General features: G+C 35.6%; 1 protein-coding gene across 3 annotated transcripts in view; it reads right to left on the bottom strand.

Moving 5' to 3' along the window:
• Positions 1 to 24,553, bottom strand: part of HGF (hepatocyte growth factor) — an 82,924-nt gene that overhangs the window by 35,702 nt on the left and 22,669 nt on the right. For 2 of the 3 annotated variants that reach the window (XM_007178948.2, XM_057550388.1), the window contains 3 exons: positions 19,443 to 19,585; positions 13,326 to 13,446; positions 11,811 to 11,929 (listed from right to left, as the gene is read on the bottom strand). In XM_007178948.2, coding sequence (XP_007179010.1) covers positions 11,811 to 11,929; positions 13,326 to 13,446; positions 19,443 to 19,585 — 383 coding nt within the window. The remainder of the gene's footprint in view (positions 1 to 11,810; positions 11,930 to 13,325; positions 13,447 to 19,442; positions 19,586 to 24,553) is intronic. The other variant, XM_007178949.2, reaches the window with a different exon arrangement.

The raw sequence follows: 24,553 nt of genomic DNA, 5'->3' as shown, positions 1-24,553 counted from the left end.
TAAGTACCTAGTTCAAGGCTAAGCCCATCAGAGATTAACACACTGAGCTCCTTGGACTCTAGTATGATTTTCTAGACATCAACCTAAACAATGAAAAAAGAGGAATGATAAAATTTAAAAGCTAGTAGAAGATAAAAATTTTTCTAACTTGAGGGTAAAGTTTTCAAATTTTAGGATTCCCTGTGAAAAGAAATATCTATATTACAAAAACCCTAGGTCAGAGAAAAGAGTACCTATATAAGAATACTGAGGAAAATATTTCACTGCTGATTGATACATTAAAATTTCAGTGTCAAGTTCAGAGACCTGAATTGTTGTACTAGCTTTGCACCTCAACTGCAGAGGTTCCCAGCAAGATTTAATTAAAGAATCTTTCACTTTAAAAGTAGCTATCATAAAATCCTCATTTGAACAATTATGTCTAAACTTTCATTATTATATTTTAAAACTTACGATATAAACTTATTTTAAGGGGGTCACTAAATATTCACTAAAAGACAATGTAAGTTAAAATGGTTAGATTAAAAACCAAAATTTTGGATTTGGATTAAATAATTTGGATTATTTAACAGATTCTAATTTGGAGGTGGAAACTAGAACCTTTTGAAATTACAAAAATTACAGAATACAAAGAATTACTGCACATTAATAAAATACAATATTGTACAGAATAAATACAAATTTTCATTAGGCCTTGCTATAAACTGAATGTTTGTGTCTTCCTCAAATTCATATGTTGAAATCCTAATCCCTATGTTATGGTATTAGGAGTTGGACCCTTTGGTAAATGTTTAGGTTGTAAGGGCAAAGCCTTCATAAATGGGATTAGTACCCTTATAAAAGAGACCCTGCAGAGCTCCCTTGCTCCTTCTACCATATGAGGACACAGGGCAAAGTGTGAACCATCTGTGAACCAGGAATCAGGCTCTCTCCAGATACCAAACCTGCTGTCACCTTGATCTTGGACTTCCCAGCCTCCAGATCTATGTGAAATACATTTCTGTTGTTTAGAATCCACCCTGTCTATGGTATTCTGTTATAGCAGCCTGAGATGACTAAGTCAGGCCCTATCAAGATGTAAAGAATCTAAATAATATTATTATTTTTGTCTCATTTTAATAAGCATCTGTAACTTTGAAATATATAACTGAAACAACTTGACAATTTTACTTATTGTTGTGTTTTAATTCAGCGGAAATATTTATTTTGATTTTAACTACAAACTAGCAGTATTCACATAGTATTTTTTCTTTATTTAAAAAGTACCCTCTGAAGTTAGTGCATCTGTATTTATCCCATTTCACATTCAGCTGGTAAAAGTAACCCCATAAACAAAAGCTACATAATTCTGGTGGTAATGTATAGAATAAATAATATAGGCAAAAAAAGATATATTAGTACAACAAGGTAACTACACAGTTTTCATCAATTAGTAAGAGTTATTTTGCGACTTCATGCAGCTGTTTAATAAATATTATCTGATGGGGACCATGATGAATGATTTGTCCATAGACCATTTAACTGTGATGTAAATGTCTGATCTTTGTTGCCTGCATGAATACTTATGATTCGAACAAAAGGAATTATTCCTGAACCACAATAAAATAGACTCCTTCAGCTGTCCCACTATATAAACATCAAAATTTGGTGCAAAAACAAAACAAATGTTTCATGCCAATTGATTGGGAAAGGGCTATTAAATGTTGGGAAAGCTATTCCTTTGGACTTAATACTTAAACATGAGACCTGAATAAGGGAAGGCTCTGAAGAGTCTCCAGTGGCCTAGTGAAGAGTTAAAGAAACACAGAAACATCCCCAATATCAGCTGAACATTATCAAGTTTAGCCAAAGCAACATGTTTTTAAAATACTGCATCCCCACATCCACAAATGTTTTTGCAAGTATGTCTACCAAGCTCACACTGAAAATACCAGGAACTCTTCTGAGAGTTCCTCACAAATAAAACATTTTGCCAGGGGTGTCAGTGGTGGTCACCCTTTGGAAGCAGATGCAAAGATGTTTATATGATCCTCAGTGGCCTATGAGTGAAGGAATGTTTTTCTTTCATGACTGACACAAAGTTTTCTATTTGGAAATGCTTTAAGGAAAACAACATTTGCTATTGACATTTTCCACTGTCCTGTTTGTTAGAACATGATCAAATATAATGGTTGCCTCTTGGAACATTAATTTCACTTTGCTGGTGTGGACCTGCTATGATCTGATTGCTCTACTATTTGGTAGAGAACTTTAAGGTTTGAATAGATTTGTTGAGAGAATGAACATTAAGTGTTATGTAATTGTTGGGAAAACCCTCTCGCCCCCCAACAGAAAGAGATCAACACAACAAGACAACATATAATAAATTGAACCTTTTTCTCTGTGAAAGACTAGCCAAATCCTCGCGGAGAGGCCACAAGGCCCTGACAGAGGTCCGTGAATGGCAACTGGAGAATGTGAGTGCAAATGTATATTACAGAAAACCACAGCTAGGGATCCATAAGCTTTACATGGACAATAAGTAAATCCTTATGTTTACTGTCCCCTTAACCCTCCAAAACACCTGGATTTCTTAGTGGTGACAAGCTATTGCTATTCTTTTGCCTGTAGTTAAGAACAAGTTGCTTCTTAGGCCATTGGACAAATACCTGATTATTCTTGGAATAATTCAACACAACCCACTTCTTATTCCCAGCTACTGAAGAGCAATTGAAATATAGGATTTACTTTATGATGGTCCCTGGATATTTAGAACAGTGTGTAAAGCTACTCTCCCGTCAACAGACTTGTGCTCTTTGGGCCGCAAAGGGCAGGATCAGGCTCAATGTAAATTTAAAGAGCTTCTTGTTTTAAAATTGACGTGGGAAAATAGTATAAAGACCTCCAAAGCACAAACCTCAAATTGCTTGCACGTTTTCTTTCCATGTGGACCTGGGATTCCTGTCTGAAACTTTTCTCTGGACTTTATCCAAGACTTTTCTGGTATAAAATACTCAAAAGACAAGACTTTCATGAAAGGTCTTCAATCCTATACTCTTACTCCTTAGAAGATGACTTGGAAAAGACCTCCAATACAAGATCTTTCCCTTGAGAAAGGATATTGATAGCACTGTTTTTTCCTGACACAGAATACAAGAGGATTATATTTCTATGAATCTCTGTTCTGGCCTTGGATGAATTAATAAAATTTAGAGAAATAATCAGCTTTCTTTAAGAAAGAAAATAATTTGCTAAAATTATTTCCCCAACACACAAAGACACTGAAGTTTAAAAGGTTACATATTCCTTTAAAATGATGCCAGCATACATTAGTTACTAGGAGGAAGGATTCTTTTTATGTAGTACCAATGGCAACATATCTTCTTAAGCTACCGTAACAAAATAAGACTGGGTGACTTAAACAACAGTAATATATTTTCTCATAATTCTGGCAGCTGTAAAGTCCAAGATTAAGGTGGCAGCCAATGGTTCCTCGTGAGAGTTCTCTTCCTGGCTTGTAGATGTAGGTATAGACATACCTTTTTGCTATGTCCTCATATGGTAGGGAGAGAGAGAGATCACTCTCATCCTCTACTTATAAGACCACAAATCCCATTGGATTAGGATCCCACCATTATACTTCATTATCCTTTATTATCTCCTAAAAGCCCTATCTCCAAATGCATTCAGGGCTTAGAATTTAACATATGAATTGTGGGTGGTGGGGAGCACAATTCAGTCCACAATGATAATTTTGATAGAAATCTTAACTATCAAAGATCTGCCTCGGCCACACTTCTGCAGTGGAGAGTTGTTCAACAGGTAATAAAGTTTCAGTTATGCAAGATGAATACGTTTTAGAGATCTACTATGTATAGTAGATCTACTATACTATGCTGTACATAGTACCTATAGTTAGCAATACTGTGTTGTATACTAAACAGTTGTTAAGAGAGTTGTATTCTTACCACACACACACAAAGGCAAGAGGGTGCAGGAGGAAACATTTGCAGGTGATGAATATGGTTATTATCTTTGATTGTGGAGATGGGTTCATGGGTGTATGCATATGTTCAAACCTATCAAACTGTGTACATTAAATATGTGATGTTTTAAAATATCAATTATACCTCAGTAAAGCTCTTAAAAATATAAAATGGCTGTGGACACATATCTAGAAGTTTAAAAAATAAAAAGGAAAAGAAAGAGGAAGTGAAAAATAAGGTAAAATATGACAAGATTTGTTTATTTTGTTGAAGGAAAAGCCATCAAGACCTCAAGCAACGAAGGAACAAAACTAGCTCATGGAAGCATGAAAACTGACAATGAGTTGAGGTGATGGGAAGAAGGTATGAAACAAATCTTCCTGGTTGGCAATGTTTGGGAAAAGCCAAGTTTTCATATGAAAATCAAGAAGCATAGAAGAAATTCCAGGAGACACTAAAAGAAAATGAAAACTACCACTGAGCAGGAAGGTAACCCTCGTTCATTCAACAAAGGCTTGTTGAACTCCTGTCACGTGCAAGGCAATGTGGTAACTCTGTGGAATACAAAAACGACCTGGTCCTTACCCTGTTGGAACTTACAAATTTTGATAGAGACAGCTATTAACCAAATAACTTCAAAAATAAATGTAAAAACCAAATTCTGAGAAGTACATGGAAGGAGAGATTTATGTTGCTATAAATATACAATAAGGAATTTGACCCAGTCAGGGAAGTCAAATGAAGAAATTATAACTGACTTGAAATTTGAACAATGGGTAGCTGTCAACTAGGTGAGGAAGGAAGAGAAAATTTTTCAGGGGAGAGGAGATGGCAGGGGTGAAGGAACTATAATGAGAATATGGAAAATATGAGGTATAGGGAGAAAACTATTCTGGCTGGAACAGAGAGCATGGAGAGAAATGTATATGAGGCTAAAGATAGGGGTGGAGGAGTAAAGGATGGTTTTGTTTTGTCTGTGTCCTAAGATCAAAGGAAATGATTGAAGAGTTTTAAACTGTTGTGTATGTGTGTGGTATGCTAGGCATAGGGAATGATATATTCAGATTTTTTTAAAATGTCATCCTGTTTGCAGTGTGGAGAAGGGATTGGAGGGGAAAGCTGGTGAACGTGGATATAGCTCCACTCAGAAGGCCACCCAAATATTCAAGATGAAAAATAATGCCGTCTTGGATAAAGGAGACAGTGATGAAGTGAAATGGAAATTTGATAGATACATAGAAAATAAAATTGACAGGACTTAATGATGGATCAAATGTGAGGAGTGAAGGAAAGAGCATGTTTAGGATTATTCTAGGCTTTTGGATTTTAAACTGTGTAAATGGTGGTACCAATCATGCAAAAGAGAGCTTAAAAAAAGCAGATTAGACCATCCTATAGGATAAATGAAGAAAATCAGAGAAAAAGATAATACATGATAAAAGTCTCCAACCAGGCAAGTCGCTGGTGGTAACAGGTGGGGAACAATTGGAACAGCCAACAGGTGTATCCTAGTAGGTGTATTTTAATGGGACATCAGCCTTACACGTATGACATGTAGCAAGAAAGTTGTTCTCAGAGGGATACCTGGAGTTCCAGAGATCTTTTCAGGGATCTAGGAGGTCAAAACTGTTTTCATAACAATGCTAAGATGTCACTTGTCCTTTTTACAGTGGAATTTCCAGTTGCACTTGATGTATGATATCCCAAAAGACTGAATGCAGAAGCAAATATGAGACACTCAGCTATCGTCTTCTAATTAAGGTAACATTAAAGAAATTTACAAAGAATCTAAAACAATGTCATTGTCCTTCCTATTTTTCTTTTAAAATGTTATATTTATTAACATCCAATGAGCTTATTATTTTTAATGAATTAAATGTTTTTTAATTTATGTTTTAATTTCCAATACAGTAGATATTGATTCATGTAACCCACGCGGACAATTTGGGGTTCTCAATAATGTGTAAAGATACCTTCAGTCCAACTGATTTAAATACTCAGTGGGATAGCTAAGGGACATCAACCACAAGATAAGGGGCATTAACCACAAGTTAGCTTTTCAGTTGCCAAAGAGCTACTAAAGTTCACTTCAGAAAAGCACAACAAATATTATTTCTCTCTGAAAAGCAGTGAACTAATGTATAGAACAAACTCTTATTCAGGATACAAAGTTATTATTATAGGGGAAAACCATAAAAAAATCAGTACTTCATTTAAGCACTGCATGGGACTTCCCATCTTGCTATATGTTTGCAGTGTCTTAAAATTTCATATTCTTGGAAGTCTGTTAAAAGTTACACAGCCAGAATATGTGTGGGCTGCTGCCATTTAGGTAGATGTCACCTTCTGAAGAACATGGTGTGAAGGAGGACTAAGAAGGCCTGTCCCAGAATACCCTGCTACACATTTGTCAGGTGATGAGCAATGTTCATCCTTCACTTTCGGTGTTACACTAATTGTAAGACTGAAAGTTGGAAGCAAAGTGACACTACAATAAATTTGTAGTTCATTCAGCTTTTTAACAAATAAAAGGAATTGAGAGCAGTATTCAACACCCTGGATCTGGTGTAAATAGCCCAGTGTCAAGGCAATGTCAGCTTTTACTTTACTAGTTCATGCTAAAATTCTGAAATGTTAATTTTATCACAGATCTTGGTCTGTTTTGTTCACTTCTGGGAAAGTTCCCAACAACTAGGAAAGCATGTGACGTATAAGAGCTACTCAACAAATATTTATTTAATGAATTCTATAGAAAAGGGGCAAAAACTCCTCTTTATGCTCTCTCTATGCTTCCTGGGATTGCTACTATGTCCAAGGTTTCTTCTATCACTATTCACTTATGACTCTGCATGACCTTCAGGGAAGACTGAACTTAGATGTACTTTGAGCACAGATATGAAGCACCTGCATCTCAATATAAGCAGAACCAAACTTATTATCTTTCTCCTCAAATTTATACCTCGTTAAATATGTATCATCTACCCAATAACTTAGGAAGAATATTAGACTTTACCTTTTCCCTATCTCATTTCCCACATTATCCAATTCATCATTATATATGGGACGTTCTAACTCTTTAATATTGCTCATATCCTCCTTCACATTGTTATTGGCACTGCTTACTGCCTTAGTTCCCATTCTCTTTATTTCTTACTTGCCTGTTAAAATCAACTCTTATCAGATGCACCTGCCTCCTTGCTCAGCCCTCTCCATGCTAATTACCCCAGAATACATAGTAATTCTTCTGGATCAGTAGTCTTCAAATGTTGTTGGTTTTTTAAATTTGTTTTTGTTTTTGCTCCTGTTACTAAAATAATTTTGAAAAAAATTTATATTCCCTCTCTTGATTTTAAGTTGACATTTACATTTTTTATGCTAAGTTTAAATAGCTGCAAAAGATGTGATTTCTAGCATGTTTTAACTATCGATAGTTTTAAATTGAAAATTTTTATATCACTCTTCTATAATGGATTTAATGGACTCTAAATACCACAGTGATTTGATACCTATACCTTTTTCTGGATAAGATGTACATTATCAAGTTCTTTTTCTCCTTGAATCATTTTTCCATTCCACTTTACCCACAGAATGTTATTTTAGTGTAATGTATTTTATTTTATGTTGGAGAGTCTTTTATTCCTCACCTGTCATACTTTCCTGAAAGACTTTTATATACTTAATTTTTTTAAAATTTCTTGTGACCACAAAATTTTAAGAGATAAATGCACACTATACTAAACACACGCACAGCCACACACACACAAATACACATATATATGTACACATGTTATGGATAGAGTTATACAATTATTAGCAGAACATAAATGATAAACAACAATAATATATAGTATTTTCAAAGGTCTCTTTGTTTAGTGTCCCCAGGGTTTTTACACCCCAGGACAGTGCACCACATTAATATTCAGGAAGGATTAGCAGTTTGCCTTTTTTCAATAAAGTAGCAAAGGGCAGTTGTCAATGGGCAGGGAGGAAGTTGAACTTGACTGACTCCTTGGGAACACATGCATCTCAAGCAGAAGACTTTGGGAAAGAATTCATATAGAAAACTAGGAGCTGGAATTTGAGCCCTTTAACCTATCCATGCCCATAAACCCCTAGGACAGTCTTTGTGTTCCCCTGGGTTTCATAGACACCGATTTGGAAGCTACTGTTCTAGATGACAAATCAGATAAGACCACTCTCCCTGCTTAATTTTTCAGTGTTTCTCATGGCAACTGGATGGGCTACTCTTGGATCCTACTTCATCTGCCTCACATCAATCTTATTTTTCTTATCTTCTTCCATTTCTCTGTCTTTACCCCATCCCAACCCATATCAACCTAATTACCATGTCTTGAATATTGCCATGCTGCTTTACCCATCATGTCTTTGCACACCTTTCTCACTGGCCTACCTAATCACAGTCATTTTGTAAAATTGAAATGAGGATTATTGACAGTAGATGGAAAGCACCTTTCTGTAGATGTTAAATAAATGGTAGCAATTATAACCTTCTCATACAGTTATTATATAATAAAAAAAGAGTTTTAAAATTCCCCTTCAACTTTAGAGAAGACAAGTGACACAATCATAAACTCTATTCTTTTCTTCAACCATATTGAAAACTCAGAATTAATTCAAGCAATTGGGACTGAGAGAAAACCAGAAAGCTCACCGAGGAATCAAATGATACAAATAAAAAGTGACAATCAATATTCTGTTACAACTAGTGCAGGTAAATATGTGTGTGGTATACAGAATTCTAATACACCCCTAAGATTCCTATCCACTGATGTACACTCTGTAACCCCCTCGCCTTGAGTGCGGGTAGAACTTGTGAATATAATGGGAGAGCCACTCCTGTAATTAGCTTATGTTGTACAACAAAAGTGAAGAGATTTTGTAGATGTAGTTAAAGTTCCCAGTCAGTTGACTTGAAATTAATCAAAGGAAGACTTCCTTAGGTGGGCCTGACCTAATCAGGTGAGCTCTTTAAAAGCAGGTGCAGAGCCTTCTGCATCGAACCACAGTGTGGAGGCAAAAACTGACCAGTTATTTTTCAATCATTTTCCCAAATAAAGATATACTATTTTCCCAGGAAAACAAAACACTGTTATTTTTACCTTTCACAACTCTGTGTTAAGGGGAAAGAAATTATATGGAAGTTCTAAAGGATATGATTTCTGAATAAGTCCTTTTGACATTCATCCCCAGTGCAGAATCTTGGGTAAAGTTGGCTTATAAAATTTTAATACCTTTGAAAAAAATTCTTAATAAATAAATGGAAGAGGGTGCAGAGGTCAGAGGTTGAAAGTAACAGAAAGCTATCCTGTTGGCCTTGAAGAAGTAAACTGCCATATTGTGGAGAGGGTCATGTGGTAGGAAACATCAGGCAGTCTCCAGGAGTTGAGGATCTCAGCACTACAACCACAAGAAACTGAATTGGAATATTGGAATGGGACACCAAGTCTTAGATGAGACAATAGGTCTGGTGGGCACCAGGACTGTGGCCTTGTAAGATCCTAAGCAGAGGACACATCTGACTCATGCCTTGACTCCTGACCCACAGAAACCATGAGATAAGAAATATGTGTTATTTTAAGCTACCAAGTTTTTGAAAATTTGTTATGCAGCAATAGAAAATTAATACACAATTGAAACCATCACCAAATTCCTTCGTTTTGCATTGTAGCCTTTACTATATGTATAAGCCAAAATATCTGGAAGACATTCTCTCTTATGCTTTCCAAAATTCCTGAATGTCACTTTATTTCATTAATTTTAATAAAAATATAGCCTCTATATATAAGTTTACAAACTAAAATCTGTCCTGTAATAAAATATTTTAAAAATATTCCCAAAGCTGAAAATATTTTCATCTTAACTACAATTGACCCTTTAACAGCATGGGTTTGAACTGCATGGGTTCACTTATACACTGGTTTTTTTCTAGAGTAAATGCTATAGTACTACATGATCCCAAGGTTGGTTGAACTCACGGATACAGAGGAACCCAGGAGGGTCAGCACCCCCTAATCATCATGTTGTATATACTATATACTGTATATAGGTTGTATATATTAATACTATATAGGTTGTATATACTATATAGGTTGTATATACTATATACTGTATATAGGTTTGGGTCACAAATTCTACCACCATTTTCTTAGAATTAGCATCCTATAAACATCACCCTCTGTTTAAAAAAGCCATCAGAATTGTTGCACGTTAGTTGTATAAATAGCTAACTGTGGACAGAAAAGAAAAAGAAATTTATCTAATAGTTAGAAGTATCATATTCATTCTATTTTTTTCCTCTCCCAATGTCTTTTAAAAATAGCCAGTCTTATGCATGCCAGTTGAAAGGTGAATGTGCCAGTAAATATGCATGTGAGTGTGTGTGTGTGTCTGTTTATACTGGTCTTATTCCAGAGACGAATTATGAGTGCCTAAAACACACACAAAAAGAAAAATGGAAGGGAAACTATTGGTTTATTGTACCTAGCTGGTCTAGAATTACGGACAGATTAACAAGATTTTAAAACTCATTGAGCTGAACTAACCAATCTATACAGAGAAACACTGTCACAAGAGTCATCCCTTATTTTAAGGACCAAACAGATGGTTCAATTTCCTTGGAACACTGTGTTCACATTGAGAGCCTTCCAGATTCTGCAGTTATTTCACATATGCCAGACACATCTCCTTTCTGTGGGTTTTATTTGAGTCGTCCAAAACATTTCCTTTTATTAGCAGGTCTAAGTGGAGAGATATTTACCTTGGCAGTATCATAGTGTAGATAATACTGAATAAGTCTATTCAAAGAAATAGCCTCATCATGCCAATCTAGGGAAATATGCAAATCCCTCTCCATAGCCTCATAATTGTATATTTATCATTCTGGGTGCTGGTACCTGATTGTATGTCTTTACATTTTTCTCTCTAGACATACATATCTTTATATTAGCCAGCCAATTTTTAACATGATTCCACCTTACTAAATTTATGCAATTCTGATTTGAAAGCATTTTAGGATCCAGTTGAAAAAATAAGACTGTACACATAAAAATAAAAGCATGTTTACACCTAATTATTATCCAGGATTATTTCAGAGAAGAATAAAAATGTGTGAGTTAACTGTGGAGGAGAGGACCAAGTGTACAGATTCAAAGGGATATCACAAAGCAAGTAAGAAAAGAAGCTTTTATCATAAACTCAGGAAAGTTGGGTAAAGGCCAGTATATAGAAGGATAGTAGGACTGCTAAAAAACAGGTTGAAAGAGAATGCAGGCTGTGTATAAGGAGGCCAGAGAGGTGAGGATCAGCTACTAGAGATTAAAGATGTCTGTGAGAATCTTCTGTTAGACTTAGTTTTCTACATTGCAGCCTCTGTCATTCACCAGAAGATGTGCATAGTCAGTTGACAGCTCATGTTATGTCTGGGAGGATAGGTAGGGAAAGGATACAGGATTGGAAGGTAAGAATCTGAGGTCCTAGCTCTTATGGCCCTAATGACATTATGATACTGCACATAATTCCTGATCTTTTTCCTCCCTCTGTAGATTTTTTTCCCTTTTTCTTGGTAACATGAGAATGTTTAGGTCTTTGCCATAAGTATAAATGTTTTGTGTGTACGTGTGCACTTGTGTGTGTATCTCTTTCAAAATAATGGCTCTCTGAAATGCAAAAGATTGGGTAGGATTATGTAACACATTCTAAAAATGTTAAAACCTATACACGTTAAAGTATCAAGTAAAATAGTTGTTAACCTGTCTCACTAATAATCGCCTGCTTAGATCCAGTCTGTGAGAGGAAAAGGAAGCAATAAATTTGACCCTAACTTACCGCACATTTTAATTGCACAGTACTCCCAGGGGGTGTCAGGGTCAAGAGTATAGCACCATGGCCTCGGCTTGCCATCAGGATTGCGGCAATAATTATCATCAAAGCCCTTGTCAGGATATCTGCAAACCACACCAAGAAAAGTGTCATGTAAATCTGCCTGGAACACCACCCAGCTCTCAGCTCACAAAATAACTTTTGACTTAGCTCGGATACTGTTAGCTGAGGAAAGAAGAGATTTTCTATGTTTTGCCTTACAAGGACTGCTAATCATTGACTGCTGAATCTATTACTGTGCATATTCTACTAAGGCTAGAGTACCATCCCCTTTGCTAATAAGTTAGGTCCACTTGGTACCGGTCCACTGGTTGAGGTCCCAAACTGAATCCCCTTCTCACAAAGCCCAATTAAGGACAGATTACATAAACATGACCTCGTGTAGAATGCTCATTAAGAAAACAGGTCCTCTTCTAGGGCAGACTTAAAGTTCAAACTGAAAGTTAGGTTTCAATAGCTATGTTACTAATGATAGCTCAGTTTTAGAGCTAGAGTCTTTCTAGGTCATGCCCTCACCTCCAGCAGAGCTAGAGACAGACTCCATCACACCACTTTCTCTATACCCACCTCCCTTTAAATGAACAGGGTCCTGAATTGGCGAGTTGTTTTTAATTGCTACCATATTCCTTGTGCTCTCACTTAAAAGACAAGAGATGCACTTAAAAACAAAGCAGTTTTAATTTCATCTAGAAGAGCAAGACAAAAAGAGAAAGAAGAAAGAAAAAACACCTTTCAGCAATTTCAGAAGAAAGGTGGGGATAGACCTTCTTCTGTAGTTATTTGTATTTTTATTCTTTATAATAAAAAGAAGGAAAAATTTTTTTCAACTAAAATGTTTCCTGTGAAATGAATGGGCCAAAATACACATAATTTTTAAACCATTTAGACTCAAAACCTACTCCTGAGGAGAAAAGTAGACTTGGTTGCCTGACTTTTCCAGATGGGCAACTTCAAAATCCACCACAAGAAAGCAGCCAAAGAATTGTTTGCTCCGCCTTTCATTCCCTCTCTATGGGCATGAGCTGCGTCATGGTGTCACACGTTGACCCCACTTTACCTAAGTCACGGAAGGTGTGGCACTAGGAGGAGATTCACATTCACTTTTATTTAACAATAATGCCGCCCTCCCCAGCTTGGGCCTGTCCAAGTGGTTATTATTGAATGAGCTTTTCTCTTTTTGCTGCTGTGGAAGGGAAAGAGGAAGCTTCTATTAGTGTTTTCCTTCTCCAGCCACTGATGTTCCTGTGTTCCAGGACCATCCTGATTTCAGGGACTCTTAACCTAATCAGCCAAGACCAGTTGGAGGTGAAGCCAGCACTCTCATATACCTCATCATAAATCCCTGTGCCCCAAGACTATCAGGAAAACATTATATCAAGAGAATTTCCATGGTAATTTGCCATGGGGCAAATAACAGTTTGTAAATAGAATCATTGGACACATGATTTGGTGGTATTTTACCTTTCTGGCAAGAATTTATGCCGATGTGGAGTCTGATGATCCCAGCGCTGACAAATCTTGCCTGATTCTGTGTGATCCATGGGGCCTCGATAACTTTCCCCATTGCAGGTCATGCATTCAACTAATAAAATTAAAGCATGGCATGTTAATTGCTTCTGACAGCAAAATCAAGAACACCACTGTTCCATTTAAAGAACAGTAAATCACCTGTTTAGCAAGGATATTTTTAGAAAAACTTACATACCCTTTTAACTTTAAATTAGGGCTTAATGTCCATTAATAGTGGCATAATATACTCCCTACTGAACTTTTCATACAGTTTAAATGGGATTTTTGTAGTTAGTGTCATACAGATTTACCATAGGGCCAAGATACTGCCTTTCTAATTTTTTAATAACTGTCCAAAAGGTACCTAGAAACTGAAAATCGTTGGGGATTTTCCCTTTGTTGTTCTAAAATGCCAGGGGTCTCAATATCTATACTGTCAAACACGACAGTGCTCTTCTCTCAACCTACCCTGCAACACATACACAGAAAATACACAATTTAAAATGAGTACACATCATACTTCTACAGTTAATGCCAAGATCAGGACCAGATAGATCTGAGAGACCAGCTTCAAATAGTAATCTGGTACTATTTAAAGAATGTGAATATTTTACATGACGAAATCACGGTTCCTTTCTATCAGTGAGTATCCACATCGAATAACCGAGCAGACTTACATACTTATCTAGTTTAGCATAGAACATGACCTGCTATTGAACTTCTTGTACTCGCTGTTTTTAAAATGTATAAGCTGATCTAATTATGCTGGATATTGCTGATGACTCTGTGAAGTTAATTAATAGTTCTCTTCTGGCTGGCCTCTTATACCACACTGAAAACTCTGAATCACATCAACTAGCTGAAAATAAGGCTTCTCAAGTGGACAGGTTGATTTGTGGCACGGCAGGCATCCTGTGGAATAAATCATTGCTTGGCTTTCCTACAAATCCGGCAAACTTCCCCAAACACATCATTTGTATCTTGTGATTACTGATCGTCTAACATTAGCTGAAGTGGGAAAAGATATCAGTGTTTAGTTTTATCCACCGGGATCTAGCCTAATGAGTATTTGTAGAAATTCGGGATATATTATTAGAATCGTCACTTTTGAACCTTTGATTTTTATAATCTAATAGGACGTTAATAACTAAATCCCTAAAACATGAAACCATTTGGCCTGATCCATCTGCTTCTTTTCGTGTAGGTTGATCTATGAACTAAGACAAGGGACCAATTCAGCTTCCTCTCATTTGATACTGAGATCCCCCAGACAACAGTCAGTAAGCTCCTGAAGTATAAATGAGAGGGATCCAAGAGCATACCGATAAAGGTGCTCTGGTTGGCCAAGGTCAATTCCACATCGGTTATGTAGTATCACATTTCAGCTTTCCATCTGAATGGGGTTACAAACTTAGTTCCCATTTTAAAAAGAATGCAAGGTTTGATATGTTCACAGAAAATGAGGCAACATTGATCATTGTTGTTTGCTCCTTTGTATTGAATGAAAGAGTAGAATAGAATCCTATGATCACAAATAAGGGGATAAAATATCCACATGTACAATTTCTAATCTTGTATAGTACTCAGGAATCAGAATATACCTATTTTGTCTCAATCAGAAAATGCAGTTTATAAGAGTATATCCTTTTCTAATTAGAGTGAATAAAATTATTGTCTGGGAAACTGTGTTGGGGCATTATTAAAAAACACCTCTCCTGAAACTTTAGAATTTTTAATTTTCTTAAGGAAACATAGCTACACAAATGAAACAGGTGATTCTATAAGATGACTGCTTTCCAGCATGAGCGGTAGATCAGTGCTTCGCCAAACTTTAATGTGCATAAAAGTTACTTTGAGATCTTGTTAAATAAAGGGCAAGTTCTGATTCAGTGAATGAGGACTGAGGCATTAATAACAAGTTCCCAGAGGACGATGATGCTGCTGGTCCTTGGACCTCACATGGAGTATCAAGTTTGTAGATAATTTATTCAATTCTGAAAGTTCTTAGTGTTTGGCTTTTAGGAGAGAATGGATTTTACTTAGACCTTGAAGGATGGATAAGATGTGGATAAACTATAAAGGGGCAAAATAACATAAATGGTACAGAAACATGAATTAGTATGCTATGTTTATAGTAAAGTGAAGAGAGAGTTATGAATGCAGGTGCAGACCTAATGAGATTGAAAAATAATAAAAGTTAACACGAAGAATGTTAGATTTTGGAAGGCAATGAAAATTGCTGTTGGGGTGGGAATTAAGTGAATCCTGTGATAGGACTGAGATGCTAAGTATATTATAGTTACATATTCTTTGATTATTCAGTATTTTTAACATATAAGAAATCATTTGAGCCTTGCAGTGAGGAAAACAAGGCTCACAAAAGTTTTAAGGGACTTACCTAAAACAGAAAATGCCAGATCTGTGCCTGGAACACAGGTCCTCTGACCCACAGTCCAGCGCTCTTTCCATTCTCCCTAATTGCCTCTTTGTCCTACATATTTTAACTTGTTTCCTACACATTCTTACTGGTCATACTTTAAAATAGGTTGAAAGCAAAACTTTTAGAAAGTCAGTCTCCCTGCCTTTTCTCAGTATTGTCCTCATTACCCTCTTAGCTCCTGTTTACAGCAGTAAGTTGCCTGCCTGTTGGATTCTCACCTATTGGGGGCTAGGAGAATCGAGACTGGCCATCTTATCCAAGGATGAAAATTTGTGGTTTCTCCATTGCATCCAACCATCAGGTTAGTCATAAAAATTACTTCAAGAAAGGCAAATTTTGAACTCATATTTACTTCTCAAACTTCAAGAATTCTAAGACTCTTCTAAGTTTTCCCAGCTCAAAGTCAAGCCATATAGGTGGAAACCAAGTCCACCTACCTACCAAGGACTCAGGTGAAAGCATTATCTATATAAGAGTGCAAGAGGGTGAGGATTGCACCTCCTGCTGTATTTCCTTTTGACTCTCTCTATTGTTGCCAATGTATTATTTAACCGTTCCAGCAAGTTCTTCCCTTAAAAAAAAACAAACAAAAGCAAAATACTGTCCCAGTTCACAAAAGCTCAAACTAAATAAATGTTTATATTCATAAGTAAATGAATACCTTTTTCTAATTATAGTTCTGCCCTAATTGATAATAGAAAACTACAAAAACTACACCTGAATTGTAATATAACTAGGATTAATTTAACACCTTTCTCATATACTAACTAAACTCAAAAATTACTGTGTTCCATTTTTATCAATCATAAAACCACAAGTGATCTGAGTTTACAGACTAAAACAACTATTTTGAAAATATCTCTCAGACAAATCCACGCTAATGATTACTTCAGCAAAACTGAATGTTTAAAATATGGTCTCACAAATCCACATTTATAAATAATAGTTTTATTTAAATCTTTGTTTTTAAAACTCTTTTGCCACACAGAGTATGGAATTACACATTTAAAGTTATGGCAGTATTATTTGGTATTTTAAGTGTAAGGTATTTAAAAATAATGATTATGGCTTAATAAAATGCATTTACTTGAATATTTATCATTTAAAAAATCTGTTTCAATGACTAGTGATTGCTTTATTTTAAATCCCAAGCAAATGTTAAAGCAAGAAGTCAAATTTTATATACCTCCGTTTTCCATAATCTTTGAATTAAACATTAATGGTAATATTTTCTTTACATAATTATGTAAGGTTCTAAATGTGATAAACGAATATTCATTTTGGAATGCTTAATATATTTCAAAGGTTTAAATTAAAAGAAAATAATTTTAATCTTTAAATACCAGATATATTTTTATGAACCAAAATTGCAGACAAATTTCAGGTGATTATTTAGCAAATATTTTAATATAGTTAGAAAAATTTCAAAAAATATGTACTGTTCTACTTGTCCTTTTCCAAAGAACAGTCCAAAGTTGACCACATACATTTCTTATTTAATGTTAAAATATACAAAATGATGTGATCATTAATATTTCATCCATAATAATATAACCTTTGGAACTTGACATTTACAATATCCATAGATTAAAATGTCTCACCCATCATACTATTTAAACATTGTGGATTTTGAGGCTTTTTCCTCATATATGTATTTTAATAGAAATTTACATCATATCTACATTATTTTGTATATTTTGTATTACCCATTTTATAAATAGCTATTTTTCTCCATTAATGTATTGACAATGCTTCTTCTTATTTTAGATACCCTTCATTAAAATCCTGCTAAAACACTGTTTATGTTAGCATAAATTTAAATATCACAGCTCAATTCACCGTCCCTGAAATATGTTTAGCCTACAGGACAGGTGTTGGTTTACTTCTCTCACAGGAGGGTTATTCTACTCTTTCAGACTTCTAGTTGTTTCCAGAGAAAGCATATCTGCAACCTTTAATGCCACCGTGACCAATAGCATCATGTGCCACTCATACTAATGATCAATGCCCTTTTCTAAGGGAGGTGCAATGACCTCAAATCATTAAAAAATATTAGGGACGTATACTCTAATGAGATAAGGAATACCAGAAATTTTTCCAAGCATTTATTTTTTATCACATTTATTCTACATTGCCTGTCATTTTAGATATATGCCAATATAGTTTGATGAAGGTTCTTCTTTTAAACCAGGGGTTGAAAAATCACATTCCCACAGACTAGGCAGGCAAGATAAATGCTAAACTGTTTAAAGTTTGACCAATTTACCTTCCCTTGAAAACACTGTCCCAGGTCAAACAAAACCAATAAAGAAAACTCCTTGCCAATAACTTTCAACCTCAGAAAACTGTGATAGCAGAGAGTTCCCTAAAAGTAGGGTTTTCTTCCATGTGTAAATTTAAGACAAATATTACAGACTTATTCATACAAAACAGACATTCATAACGTTATCACAGATCAGTTTATTATTTTTAAAAGAAAAGAAAAACAAGAAGTTATAGTGAACAGAATATGATATGGAATGGAAAGTAAGAATTTACAAACAGATGGAACTGGCTCTAGCACATGAATTCAAGAATTTTAAATTAACTAACAACAGAAAACAAATTCACCTTCTCTGTGACAATTAGCTAACAATGGCCTTTTTATGTGATAAATATCAACCTAATACTTAATAAATATTATGGAAGAAATAGTTCAAAAAATATTTGGTTAATAACAAACAGGTAAAATATCTCACTATAAAAATTGGACAGCATTCCAGCCGTAATCCCCACCCCAAGTACTTCAAAATGCTACTAAATTTTTATCAGAATTCAATCCATGTTTCATTTTGATTTTTAGTATTTTAGTTTCTGACAGAACTAAAAAGCCAGCTATTCAGTAGCCAGATAACCAAGAAAAATGAAGCCACATACAATGCTGACATGGTTACTCTTCCTTCTTGCGGGTCATTCAGTTTCCACTGTAAAAGTAAGGGCAGTGCCCTTTCGTGCTGTGAGAGGAGGTGAAGACACAGACATGGGTTTAGAGTGCCTGCCTTCCAGACAGCCTGTGATCTACTGTTTTGATCTCTTCAGATACCATTCTGAATGGTATTCAGTTCCAGACTATGTATCAAATTTGGTTCACCAAAACACACACAGGGCACTCGAACTTTCAGTGACCCCCTTCCTTATTCTCTTCTGGGTCCGTATACCCTTGCCACACCACTTCAAAATAGCTTTGACAGAACTTCTGCAAAAGCGGGTTCTGGATGAGTAGAATTAGCGTTACTCATAAAGGGCTAAGTGTCATTCTGCTCCTTTCAGGTGAAGTATGGGAGCAGATTTTGAGCTATTATGAGCTCAAAACAGCAGATGAGGAAGCCCAAACTTTTACTCTCCCCGAAGAGATGCCTCAGGCTCTTTTGAAATTCAAACTGATAACTCGCTCCATTATTTTGCATTAATCTGATGATAATCAGTTTTTAAAACATCCTATAAAAATGCTCGAATTATGATCTATAGTTGCAATTGAATGAACATCATATTCATTGTGATTTGATTCAATTCTGTTAACCTTTAATGTGAGTTGCAGTTTTACACAAAGGGAGAGCAGAGTGCCCCACATGGCATTCAGGTTCATTTACCTTCTGAACACTGAGGAATGTCACAGACTTCGTAGCGTACCTCTGGATTGCTTGTGAAACACCAAGGTCCCCCTTCTTCCCCTCGAGGATTTCGACAGTAGTTTTCCTGTAGGTCTTTACCCCGATAGCTCGAAGGCAAAAAGCTAGTTTTAAAATGATAATCATTACAGTATAAGAGCATGCAACTTTTGGGGGGGGGCTATTAATTTTACTAACTAGTGGGTATGTTTTCCCAAAAGTGGAGAAATCCTTTATTCTATCTCAGACCTCCATAGATATTAACCTGAATTCTGTCATTTCCATCTATTCTTAAGATACTTAAATTTTATAGACGTTTACCTAACTGAATTCTCGTATTCAGCAGCCTTGAGAATGATTCACCTCTGGATTCACTAAGAGTCAATCATTCTAGAGCCTAATTGACATTGTTTGAACCACAATTTCAAAGTTCCACTCAAAGGCAGCAAATGATTGAGGAAAGCCACTTAGGAGAGAACTGCAGAAATACTGCACTAGACCTGGAAATCTCACCATTACGCTGCTTATCTGAGATAATTATTTGTTTATTGCTTTTCTTATGAATGATAGCCCCCTTTTTTTCTGCACAATTGAGAAATAGAGTGATAAAGTAACAGGAACAAAGGTTCTAGAAACAAATTGAACCTGGACTCAAATTTCAGCTCTGTCTTACTAACTGGAGACCCCAGCGGGCAATTTTAGCCTCTTTCAGCCTACTAGCTTACCTATACACTGAGTATAACCATAACTTATAACATCTTACACCTATGTGGTTGTTTTGAGAAGTTCAAAGAGATGAGAGAGTAATTGACACTTAATAAACTCCATCTGTTACTAAGCACACTCCACTTAGTAGTCTTTAGACTGTCATAGTAAAGAACAGAAATGCTTATTCTCTTTAAAAATGTTTAAAGTTTTCACTGTGACTGGGGCTTGGTGCTTTCAGGTTTAATTCATAATAGTTGGCCATTGAGTGCAGACTGCAATATATTACCTTCATTTAAAATGTGTAATGCCCTGGTTATAATTTTGTTACCAGCACACAGTACTTCAACATAAGAGCAGAAGAGTTCAAAGCCCTTTTTATTCTTTTGTACTGCTTGTGACCTTGGCCTCAATGATGCTGCAAGTGTCTGCTAGATTGCACACAAAAAAAGCATAAGTAAACAATATATATCTGTAGGTAACATTAGTGAGCACTTTTTTTTGAAAATCTGGTTACATTTTCAATATTCAGTTCAATTTTTGCTATGAAGCTTAATTTCTACTTTTACTGACCTCTGAGATCAAAATGGTACTTAAATTACAGTGAAGTCCAAAGATTTTAGTCTCTCAGCAAATACCATTCAAATATGTTTCCTACCCATTGAAACCTCTAGTTAAGAAATAATCATTTTTGTTATGCTGTGGCATAAAATAAATATGGACATGCCTTGGGTACCAAGGAACATTTTGCAATGAAATTATTTAATTTGGACAGGAAACACACCAGAGTTAAGTGCTCAGAAAATGTAAATTATTGGTCAAAAATAAAGAGTCCAAGAGACTTACTACTAACCAAACATTTTCAAGATATCTATTATTATAAACATTATGAAATGCCAAAATGTCTTTACATAAAGAGTTTATATCCCTACTTCACTGGCATTTTAAATATTGGGGAACAAAAATTAGACACTAGGTCTTATGACTGACAAAAATTATAATATAATGAAAACTTATCATGACTTTACAGTTCCTAACAGTAATTTTCAAAGGAAAAATAAGTCATCTTTTGTCTTAGTTTTAGCCCCATTATTCCAGAATAATTTAATATAATCTTTGTGCCATTGTGTGAAAATTATTTCCTTTCATTTTGCCAGTTCTCCAATTTTTCACAGTAAATTTATAATGAAATACTCATTTTTCTGATAGAATCAAAACTGACTTTTACTTTATATTTTTTCATAAAGTACTGCATTAATCAGATTTACCTAAGAAAATCCCCCTATAACTCTATTTTCTGAAAAAGCTTGATATAGTATAGTACTGAGAATAAGTTATTGTTAATCACAAAAATCTACATTGTTGCCCCACATGTATCACTCGACTAGTATATGACACTAGCCCTTAGATAATTTACTTACTCTTTGGGTTTTCAACTTCACTTACGAGATGAATGGAATGAATTAGATTATTATAAGCTCCTTCATTTTATATCATTTTATGTATTAAGTTTAAAAAACTAAATAATGATTTAACACATGTTAAATGCACACATATAAAATATCTACAGTTTTAGAGATTTTGTTCCACACACACACACACACACACATACATATACACACATATACCTTTCCAGTGGATTTGTAAAGCAGAGAAGAAGTAATGAATGGGACTTCCCTGGTGGCTCCGTGGTTAAGGATCCGCCTGCCAATGCAGGGTACATGGGTTCGAGCCCCAGTCCGGGAAGATCCCCACATGCTGCGGAGCAGCTAAACCCGGGCACCACAACTACTGAGCCTGCGCTCTAGAGCCCGTGAGCCACAACTACTGAGCCCGCACACCTAGAGCCCGTGCTCCGCAACAAGAGAAGCCACTACAAAGCCCGTGCACCGCAATGAAGAGTAGCCCCCGGGCGTCACAACTAGTGAAAACCCACACACAGCAACAAAGACCCAACACAGCCAAAAATTAATTAATTAATTAATTAATTAAAAAAAAAAAGTAGTGAATAAGTCAACAGTTTAGTAGGAAAAATGCAAGTAGGAAGGGAAAGAGATAAAGTAGAAATCAAAACTAGCTATGGTTAAAAGATGAATAAAGTTTTCCCACTGGAGTTAATAAAAATGAAAAATGAAGAGAAAAATGTGTGCTGCTTTCCACAATTCTATATCAATGCATATCACATGCCTCTTTAGGACATGCAGGGTAAAGAGCAGAATGGGTCATCTCTTCTCTTCAGTCTTTGGTGTATATGACTTTCTACCCCGATTAACTGGTTTTCTTTTGTGTTCTGAAGTTTTCCGTCTGCTTTTCTTTAGTATCCCATACTTGACCAAGCGATGAAGCCTAGCCCTGCTCTTCGCACTCTATGTGTTCATTCAACACACGTTTATGAGAACCTATTGCACACACACCCTGTAATAAACTGTAATAAACTTTTACTCACATATATACTATTTTTGGTTCTCTGTCCTTGTGAGCAAGGCTCTATTTTTAGAGAGATAAGTGAAGGAATATTTAAAATTGAGTTACATCCAAATATATTTTGAAACATAAATTAGATCTTCTGGGTGCTGGTCACCTTTTCTTTTCTTTTAATATGAACTGTGTTCATAGGAAACTTGATCCACTCCATCATCTGCTTCTTTAATGAATGCTGGGTGGCCAGTGAAGGATATAGATGTAGATATCAGGTCACCTGATTTTCTAGTTAAGCTTCTATACTAATTTCATCATCTATCATCATCTTCCCATTAAGCCACTTGTAAAATATTTCAATTTAGGGAGTTGACAATAAATCACTCCTCTAGACAGACATATATAGATATATATTTCTCTTTCAATTTTCCATAGAGTTAATCTTTAGTTAACACTTAGAAGTGTTAACCTAGCATGTAGATATTCCAATAAGCTGCTAATTGATGAAAATGTGTTGCTCCCATTGAATAAAATTTTAAAAAAATGATTAATGTACAAGGTCCTCTCAGCCCTAAAGCTTTATATCACAAGGAAATGTTTGTTGGTAAAATAGCTGATTGGACTGGGAAGCCAGTTCCCAGGGAGATCTATTTCACATGTACTCCTGTAGCAGAGAATCACAATCATAGAGAATTTGGGTTGAAATAAGACCTCTACTGGGTCATCCAGTGTACTCTCCTCAACTAGGGTAGGATTGATTTCAAACGCCATTCCTTTGTTCATGAAAAACTTAGATCCATCTATTTAAGCAAAATGTTTTCCACACTATGCAGGGAGTGACACCATGCAAATCCTTATGAGAGGACAAAACCAATTACATTGTTTGTTTTGTAATGTAAAGATAAAACTATGTTTTGGAGGTATTCATGTAATTCATAAGTAATGAATTTGGAAAAATTAGTTGTTTTCTGTTATTGAAACACTGTAAAGCTGATCTGCTTGGACACTTACTAGCTGTTGTTAAAAAGGCCAAAATCACAGGTTTGATCCCAGTGTAGAGCAACCAACTCTTTTTCTTTTTACGTGGGCCAATGAACTCGGTTTCTGTTTACTGAAGTAAAATCATCTTGCGTAGTTTTGCCCCCCACCAAATGAATGAAATGGAATAAAAAGTGGATTCATCAAGGCAAGTTACTACCTCTATTGCAAAAACAGGTCACAGCACGTATCCTACTGATTTGCTGGGTGTTTAAGACCCTGGGGTTGTTGAAATACAGCATACAGAGTGACACTGGCTGGCCTCAGATTCTGGCCATACCACTTGCTAGTTGTGCATGATCTTGAAAAGTTACTAAGGATCTTTGCTCTTCAGTTTCACCATATAAAAAATAGAACTAATAAAATCACCTACTTTGTGGTTCTTGAGAGGATTAAATGAGATAAACCAGGTATACTGCTCAACAAGGTACTTGGCACATGGTAAACTAAATCTTCCAATGCATCTAATAACCAGGGAGAGCTGTTTTAAACTACTTTAGTTCCTGTTAAAATTCTTTGTGAAATAAGTCTTGAAAAACTCTGGCTATATATGGCTCTCTAGTGAGTAGATATCTATGTTTCTCCTCCATGATGATTAAAATTCTCAGACTAATGAGCCTATGGATATTATGTTTACTCATCTTTAAATAGCATTCATCTGTTATAATGAACACAATTCTTCTCTTCACTATAGACATTTAATTTCCAAGGAATAAAGTTTTCTCTAGTCATTAGGCACTAGGTGAAATGGGAAAGTTGGTCAATCTGAGGCATGAATTTTTAGCAGAGGTTCTCAATTTTGACTGTGCTTTAGAATCACCTGGGGAACTTTTAAAAAAAATACTGGGTGCCAAGTGATTCTGATTTAATTGGTCTGTGTTGACGCCCAGGTGGTAGGATTTGTTAAGGGCTTGTAGCAGGTGATTTTAATG

The sequence above is a fragment of the Balaenoptera acutorostrata genome, chromosome 7, assembly GCF_949987535.1.
Source record: "Balaenoptera acutorostrata chromosome 7, mBalAcu1.1, whole genome shotgun sequence".
NCBI lineage: Eukaryota > Metazoa > Chordata > Mammalia > Artiodactyla > Balaenopteridae > Balaenoptera > Balaenoptera acutorostrata.
Note: the sequence above shows the minus strand (reverse complement) of the source record. Positions and strands in the feature narration are given on the sequence as shown.